The 9,007-nt window shown below is 34.3% G+C and overlaps 1 protein-coding gene and 1 pseudogene across 2 annotated transcripts; one reads left to right on the top strand and one right to left on the bottom strand.

The window, feature by feature from the left end:
* Window positions 1-270: 270 nt before the first annotated feature.
* Window positions 271-6,445, top strand: LOC142541606 (uncharacterized). 2 transcript variants are annotated; one of them, XM_075648097.1, is made up of 2 exons: window positions 271-1,075; window positions 6,353-6,445. In XM_075648097.1, the coding sequence occupies exons 1-2, from the start codon at window positions 414-416 to the stop codon at window positions 6,369-6,371; spliced, it is 681 nt and encodes a 226-aa protein (XP_075504212.1). In that variant the 5' UTR covers window positions 271-413; the 3' UTR covers window positions 6,372-6,445. The 2 variants fall into 2 exon arrangements, with proteins under 2 accessions (XP_075504212.1, XP_075504213.1); XM_075648098.1 differs by lacking the exon at window positions 6,353-6,445 and adding an exon at window positions 2,135-2,299 and having other exon boundaries at window positions 271-1,081.
* Window positions 6,446-8,413: 1,968 nt separating this feature from the next.
* LOC142544034 (small nucleolar RNA R71) lies at window positions 8,414-8,525 on the bottom strand (annotated as a pseudogene).
* Window positions 8,526-9,007: the final 482 nt, after the last annotated feature.

Raw genomic sequence — 9,007 nt, 5'->3', positions numbered from 1 at the left:
AAATTTTAAATTACATTTTATTTTAACAACCCAGTAGATGAAAATTTCCTGGTTACACCACCTGTTCTAGTTCGCTCGAATTCCATAATTTCAAACACAAATCGAATATTTTTCTTTGCATCAACTCGATTAGTTGACAGCCCTGTCATGTATAGGATTGTATGTCTTTTACAAATAAAATAATCGTGATAAAAGAAATCAAAGGAAGATTTAATTATTTGTAAACCTAACAAAACAATGACAACTAAAAATAGAATGAGAAAAGTAAATAAAGAAAAAAGAGAGAGAATGGGGTGAGCTCTCCATTGTCTCTTTACTCTGTCCCTTTCACCGCTCTCTCTTTCGAAATCGCAAATAATCGTTTCGATTACTTCGCGATATGAAGCATACAAACTGATTTTAATCTGAGTAAAATGAAAAAAGCTCCGAGTTTTCGATCCATGGTGTCAACGGTAGACATCAATTTCGCGCAGTCGACGGCGGCTTTCTTATGCAGCGAGATTCGCGACACAATTCCTTCTGAACCATCTCCGCCGGAGGCGGCGGAGCAGCCTCACCTCCACCAAGGTGTAAAAGACTTCGTGGCTCTATACGGGGAGAAGAGGGTTGTGTTGGATATCGACTTGAATGTTGCTTTGAATGTAGATGAAGATTTCGACTTTCCGGAGGTCAACTACCGCGGGGTGCAGGTGAATGGCCGAAAATTTTGGCGGGAGGCGGCGAATAATGTTTCTGAGAATGGAGTTGAAGCTCATTTTTCAGAAATCATTGAAATTAGATCAGTAAAGAAAAAAGATTTGGGATACAATAATCGACGGTGGGCGGCACTTCTTGAGGCGGCGGAGATTGCTTCCGCCGTGTATGAAGAATGTCCAACAAAGAGAGAAGGGAAAGTCATTCAAATCGAGCAACGGAATCAAAATCACGACGCGGGCAGCACGGCGGTGGAGGTGGCGCCTCCGTTGTTGCGTCTGAGGAGGGAGAGGGCGGCGGCGTTACCTAACAAGTATAGGGACTCAGTTCTGGACTACACAGCGGAAGCCGCCATTATTGCCACCAAGAGGAAGTTCTCCAGGTGATTGTGCGACTGTAATTAATTACATAATTTTCTGTTTGATAATTAGTATCTTTTACAGGCAGTAAAAGGGTAAAATTGAGGAATCACGCAGTGAAAGGGAAATAATGGTTTTTAACCTTATTAATCTTTCATTGATTTTCGTGTTTGTCGGTAATACAGCAAAACCATTGTTTTTTGTTTGGTATTTAGGTTCCTGCTAATTAAATTTTCTGCTACATAATATGTTATATCTTATGCTACACTTATTAAAATGAACAATAACAAATCACAAAGGTTATTTTAGGAGAGATGGATTTAAAATAAATGAATTTTGATTATAATTTTATTTTTTATGATAAAATAATATATTAATCTTAAATCAATACAGTATTTATGTAAATATCAGTAAGACAAAGTATAATGAATTTCAAATTATACGTGATTAACTTAAAATTCATTATAATTAAAATGAAATATTATAGACAAGTAATGAATAAATTTGAAGTATATGGTCTTACTTATCTAATTAACAAAAATATATTTTAAATCTATCCAATCAAGCACAACCTAAAATTAATAATAAAAATCACCAAGGTTGTGTTAGGGTATATTGTGTTGCATAAAAATCGATATAATATCAGGTATTGCAAACTATGAATGTCTCGTTTGATCCAACGGCTTAGAAAAATGGGGTTGAGCAGAGACTTTGTGTTTTGACGAAATTATGGCATGGTAGTTGTAAATAATTTAAGAAAAATAATTATTTTCATTGGATAAAATGTCAATTACATCTTGGGATAGGGTTATATTCTTCACATAATATGATATTTTTGTTGGAATATGTGCCCAATAAACCAACATGTGACTTATATTTTATTGAATTATTATAAAAAAAGTATTTATTTTAATAATATTTTATAATTTTATTCAATTACGGCATTATTTTTTCTGTATATTCATACAAGCTTTATAAATAAAGTTCTTAAATATACAAAAAGGACCATGAGGTATCCCCTCTTAAGGTAAGATCATGAAACTCATTAACAAACATATTGCATATTCTAAACAAGTTTCTAGTCGATTTTCAACCGCCTAAAATCAGGATAAAGTTCTCTTGATCTTAAAACTAATATTTGTGATGTAAACGTCATGTTTCATTTGTAATGGCATGGAAATGCCTATTCATACAGATATGTGATCATTTGATGATGCAGTGAACAGCCCTCCCTCGGACTTTCAAGTGGTTATCACTTATCGAGTGAAATAGTTTGTTGTTATGGATGTAAACTATTAATCATTTGACCTAGGATAACGTGAAAGCTCTACGCACTAGCATGAACTTTGATATGTTTACCAACTCTATTGATGATAATCAGGTGATGAGGTTGTGTGTAGTTTCAAAATATGTACAAGTCAATGCATTGTAGTCAGGGATTCACCGCTCGCCTAAGGGTGAAGATATCCAATGTGATCTGATGAGTTAATAGTGTTTGACTTCGAGCATTTTGGCCAATTTGGCTTATCATTTAAATGAAATATTGGACAAGTAAGGCCTTGATAAATAGATGAGAATGTCCCACATAGAAAATTAATAATAGCATGAGTGAGCTTATATTGAATTACAATTTGTGAAGTTGTAAGAATGATTGGTAAAGAGACTCTCTCTCGCGCAGCCGGCGCAGGAGGTGCAAATCATGGGCCCAATTTGCATTGGAAAAGGCTTGACTTGTGTAAGCGTACGAGTGCGATCTGGGTGCGTCGAATATCGAATCGATCAAGGAAAAATTTCCCACATGGCTTTTGCTATTTTTATTTTCGAAAATTCAATTTTAGATGACCTTCCATCTGCCTGACTCTCCATATGGTCTACCTGTTGATGCTCATGCTGGACTGACTTTTTGGCCTTTTGGATGGTCAACTGTTCGTTCTCCTGTTGACCAACCTTTGGCCTTTCGGATGACCACTTAGTGACTGTCCATATTGAGCCTGGGTGCCTATATATAGAGGTAACATTAAGTCCTTCAACACACAACACACTCTCCTATATTTTCGTTCAGCTCTCTTCTTTGTTTCTGCTGCTGCTCCTCCACTCTACCTCGTAATAAAGTTTAGGTACATTTCAGTTCACCGTAATAGTGCCTTGTGCTAGGTTACTGCTGTTTGTTCCATTGTATCCTAGGAAACAGACGTCCAAGTTCATCCTTGAAGCAAATACCGGAGGGGATGAATCTGTCTTAAGGACACTGTACTTCGTACAGGTCTCAGTTTGGTTTATTTTAAGCTTTGCTCTACTATATTTTCTTCACAATATTTTAAACTGTTTTCTTTCGAAAGTTTTTCTGTACTTTAACGTTGGATATATTGTGCAACAATCTTAAAACAAATACTCATTACGTCTTACTTTCAGATATGGCTTCTGAAACAAACGTGTTTATGGAAATTGGTTATGTTGTTCTTCACGCCACTGTGATGCCTCAACTTACACCACGTGCTGTTGCTGTTGTTGTGCTAGCTAGTCACGGCGAAAAACCTGAGAAGTTCACTGCTGTGGCCTTCGAAAGGTGGCAATAGAAGATGCTGTTCTACTTTCCGATGCTGAACCTGGTCAGATTCCTGTCTGAGGATGACCCTAAACTCAAAGAGGGTGAGGGAGATGTTGAATCTGTCAATGCTATGGAGGCGTGGAATCATTTTGATTTCTTATGCCGAAACTATGTAGTGAACGGATTGGCCGTTTCACTCTACAATGTCTTTTTCGAAAAGAAAACGACTAAAGGTTACGGGAATCCATTGACAGAAAGTGCAAAATCGAGGATGATAGGGCCAATAAGTTTCTTGTAGGCTGCTTTCTGGATTTTAAAATGGTGGCCTCAAAGCCGGTTATCAGCCAAGTTCAAGAACTCCAAGTGATTCTTCACGAGATTCACGGTGAGGGGATGACTTTGAGCGAATATTTCCAAGTGACTGCTATTTTTTCGAAGCTATCATCAACTTGGAAGGAGCTCAAAAATTATTTGAAATAAAAGCGCAAGGAGATGAATGTTGAAGAGCTCATTGTTCAACTTCGCATCGGGGAAGATAACAAGAGTTCCGAAAGACGATTGTTTTCTCCAGTTGTTGCCAAAACATATGTTGTCGAGCATGGTCAAAGCTCGAAAAGGAGAACATTTTCCTCTACCGACAAAAGGTTGAACTTGGGACCCAAGGGAGGCGTGTCAAAGAATAATTTCTATAGAAAATGCTATAACTGTGATGGCATGGGTCACAAGGCATCTGAATGTAAGAAGCTCAAAAGAAACCGAGATGTGGATCTGGTGGAGAACATATCTTAAGAGGTTTCAAACATAAATCTATGTGTTGTAATTTATGAAATTAATGTGGTAGGTTCAAACCCAAGGGAGTGGTGGATCGACACTTGTGTTACTTGACATGTTTGCTCTGGCAAGGAAATGTTTGCAAATCTTGAGGAATCCGAGAATGGGAAAAACTATTCATGAAAAATTCCGCTACTTCTGAGATCAAGAGTCAAGGAAAGATTGTTTTTAAGATGACTTCTCGAAAAGAGCTGACTCTTAACAATGTGTTGTATGTGCCAGACATCTGTAATAACTTTGTGTCAGGGTCGCTCCTTAACAAGCATGGTTTCCGCATTGTTTTTGAGTCAGATAAAGTTGTTTTGTTCAAAAAGTGGAATGTTTGTTGGCAAAGGCTATCTTAGCAATGGTTTGTTTAAACTCAATGTAATTGCTATTAGGTCTGTGATTAATAAAGTTAATACTTTTGCTTACTTGCTTGAATCTTCTTATTTATGGCATGGTAGACTTAGACACCTTAATTATGATACAATTCGTAGACTAATTAAGATGAAAAGCATTCCTGCATTGCAAATTGATAAACAACACAAATATGAAATTTGTATTGAGACAAAACTAATGAGATCATCTTTTCGAACAATTGAAAGAATTAATGAACCAATTGATCTAATTCATAGTGATATAAGTGATTTAAAATGTGTGCAGACACGTGGTGGAAATAAATATTTTGACGATAGCACAAAATTTTGTTATGTCTATCTTCTTAAAAGTAAAGATGAAGCAGTTGAGAAATTTGTCCATTACAAGAGTGAAGTTGAAAACCAACTTAGCAAGAAAATTAAGGTGCTAAGAAGTGATCGTTGAGGTGAATATGAATCATCATTTGCTAATTTTTGTGCTCAACATGGTATCAAATATGAAAGAATTTATCATAAAGATAGGAGTAAAAACTGTTGATTGCATTTTCATTGGATATGCTCAAAACAGTAGCGCTTATCGTTTTCGTGTACACGAATCTCAAATACCTGATATTCACAAGAATACGATAACTTTGTTTGAAGCATCCCAAAGATGCCCAATAAACGGTCCTTCAAATTTTGTCCTCAAAATTATAACATACCAGATAACTCCAGGTAACGACTCCTCATCTCGATCTCCGCCTCCCAGGTGGCTTCTTCCTCGGAATAATTCAACCATTTGACTTTGACCATGTGGATCACCTTGTTCCATAGCCTCTTCTTCTGCCTGTCCAGTATCTGAGTGGGTTTCTCATCGAATGACAGGTGCGGTGTCGGTTTTAGTGGCTCATAATTCAGCACATGCGAAGGGTTCGACATGTACTTCTGCAACATAGAGACGTGGAACACATTATGAACTACCGCCAGATTTGGTGGTAAAGCAACTTTGTAAGCAAGTGTCCCGATTCTCTCTAGGATCTCGAATGGCCCGACGAATCTAGAGCTAAGCTTGCTCTTCTTCCCGAACCTCATCACACCCTTCATCGGTGCGACTTTCACAAAAACATGATCCCCTACTGAGAACTCAAGATCTCGCCGCCTCTAATCTGCATAACTCTTCTGACGGCTCTAAGCGGTCTTCATTCTGTCTTGAATCCTGACCACTAACTCTGATGTCTGCCTGAAAATATCCGTACCCAACTCTGCTCGCTCTCCTACTTCATCTCAATAAACTGGCGACCTACATCTCCTCCCGTATATTGCCTCGTATGGAGCCATACCGATCAATGACCGATAACTGTTGTTGTATGTGAACTACACAAGAGGTAATTTCGGCTCTCAGCTGCCCTGGAAGTCGATCATGCAAGCTCGGAGTAGGTCTTTGATGAAACTTAAAATTAATAATTTATTATATGTTAAAACATGTATTTTAAAATTTAAGTTTCATTAAAATTATAAAATTATGTTATTTTAGTATTATTTGTTTATATTTAATTGTCTTACTAAATATGTTTTATTTTCAGGTTTTCTACGTGTTGGTAAAATAATGATAACTCAAGCTAGAAAATTCAAATGGAGGTGACTCAAACATGTTTGGAATCCTTGAGAAATTATCTACAACTTTGCAGAAGACATGATTGCCTAAAAAGTTCATTAAAATGATCAAATTGTGCAAATATCAAAAGGAGGACAAATCTACTTTTACTATGACCAGCATATAGTAAAAAAATCATAACTATTTCAATATTTAACCAAATGAGGTGAACCAAGTGGCCAAATTTATCTACAGACAATTCCCCACATGTTTGCCGTTTTGAGCAGAGTCAAATTCGGTGATTAAAGTCGTGGAACAAAGCATTGAAAGAAGGGACATGGAATTGAACTTGGAGGAGACAAAGAATACTATTGCAACTACATGGCATTAATAAAAATTTTGACCCTTTCTCTCATTTGGCCTAAAAATAGAGGCCTTGTGCTAGCTTGAGATTCATTCTATCTCATTGTAAAATATAGTGTGAGTGTGTATCAAAGTTCTAAGTTCCAATATATTTTCTTTCATGTTCTCAACTATGAGTGATATTTTAGTGTTGATCAAAAGTAAGCTTATGGCAGGCTAAATCTATTATGTCAAGGTGAAAATGATGCATTCTTGGTGAAGTAAGATTGTTTATATTTTATATATATTTTTTTATTTCTTTTCATTTAGCTAACTTATTTTTATTGTAGGTATAAAAATGAATTATTTGTTGTTATCAATTTACATCAAATGCTTGATACCATTAAAGTGTTTATCTTGATTTGTTGTTTAATTTTTATACAATAAATATTTCATCACTTATTATATATATATAATATATATATATATATATATATATATATATATAATAATATCATAATATTTAATTTAGACGATAGCGTGGCTCTGCCGGTTGTTCTCAATGAAATATTATGATTTAATACTAACATCTAAGCATCTAACATTTACTTTATCGCAACTAACTTTTATTTTTCGCATCTAACATTTACTTTATCGCAGCTACCTTTTATCTTACGCAACTAACTTATTAAATCAATATATTTCATTTAGGCAATAGCGTGGCTCTTCCAGTTGTTCTAAATGAAATATAATGATTTAATTTAACATTTACTTTATGCAATTATTTATTTATATAGTTATAATTATAATCATAGGTACCATATATAAAATATCGGTTAATTCAGTATTTTCTATAGTGAGAACTATATTATATTATGTGTGTGTTTAATTTTCTTGGAACCATTATTTATGGTGGTTTCTTTTGTTTTACTTTTAGTTAAACAATATTACATAAACCAAGAATAAATCCTCAAGCCTTGACAAAATTTATAATTTGTAAACTTCATTCTTGCATTTGGTAATCTATAAATTAATAAATTTAAACTCAAAATAACTTCTCTGAGGATCGATCTCGTACTTACGAAATATATTAATTGCAGACAACCTACACTTGGGTGAATTATTATTTAAGTAGTAGCAAGTTTTTGGCGCTGTTGCCGGGGAGGTATAAATTAAGTTTATATTTGTTAATTATGTTTTATTTATAAGTATTGTGTTTTTTTTTTTGTATGAGTATTTGGAGTCGAAAAAAAAGTGATAGACTTATTCGAGTATCTGAAAATAATTTAAACATGGATGATAATTCAAATAATCAAGATAATAATAATAATAATAATAATCAAGAACATGATCAATTAAGAATACTTAGGCACCATATGAACCCTATTAGAACTAGTGCCCCATCTTGTTTAGTTTTTCCTCCTGATGCATCTAATTTCATCTTCAAACCTCAAAATATTCAACTTTTACCAAATTTTCATGGCTTAGATTCTGAAAATCCATATTTGCATCTAAGAAAATTTGAGGAAGTTTGGAACACTTATAATGATCAAAATTGTAGCATGGATATAATTCAATTAAAGCTTTTCCCTTTTTCTTTAAAAGATAAAGCTAAAACATGGCTACAAAATTTAAGATCAAGTTCAATAAGATCATGGGAAGAAATGCAACAACAATTTCTCAAAAAGTTTTTCCCTTCCCATAGAACAAACTCTTTTAAAAGACAAATTACAACTTTTTTCTCAAAAACAAGGAGAAACGTTTTATCAATGTTGGGATAGATATAAAGAATTACTGAATACATGCCCACATCATGGTTTTGAAATATGGAGAATAGTTTCTCACTTTTATGAAGGTCTAATACCTAAAGATAGGCAAATGATAGAATTCATGTGTAATGGAACTTTTGAAGATAAAAACCCAAATGAAGCTATGGAATATTTGTATTCATTAGCAGAAAATGATCAAAATTGGGATAATATAGGCACAATAGAACCACCAACAACTAAAAACAATAATTCAACAAATGAGGGTGGTATCTATAATCTTAAAGATGATATAGATATTCAAGCTAAACTTGCATCTTTAGCAAGAAAAATTGAGTCATTAGAAATGAAAAAGACTGGTCAATTAAAAAGTATTCAAGAAATTGTTTGTCATATATGTGATACACATGATCATGCTACAAAAAATTGTCCAACATTACCTTCATTTAAAGAATGTCTCCATGAACAAGCAAATTATGTTAACAATTATAAAAAAAACCAATACTAGATCCTTTTTCACCATCATATAATCCTGG

The sequence above is a fragment of the Primulina tabacum genome, chromosome 4 (assembly GCF_025594145.1).
Source record: "Primulina tabacum isolate GXHZ01 chromosome 4, ASM2559414v2, whole genome shotgun sequence".
NCBI lineage: Eukaryota > Viridiplantae > Streptophyta > Magnoliopsida > Lamiales > Gesneriaceae > Primulina > Primulina tabacum.
Note: the sequence above shows the minus strand (reverse complement) of the source record. Positions and strands in the feature narration are given on the sequence as shown.

What these genes read in the sequence shown, in the direction of transcription:
- LOC142541606 (XM_075648097.1), top strand. Translation starts at nt 414, where the DNA reads ATGAAAAAAGCTCCGAGTTTTCGATCCATGGTGTCAACGGTAGACATC.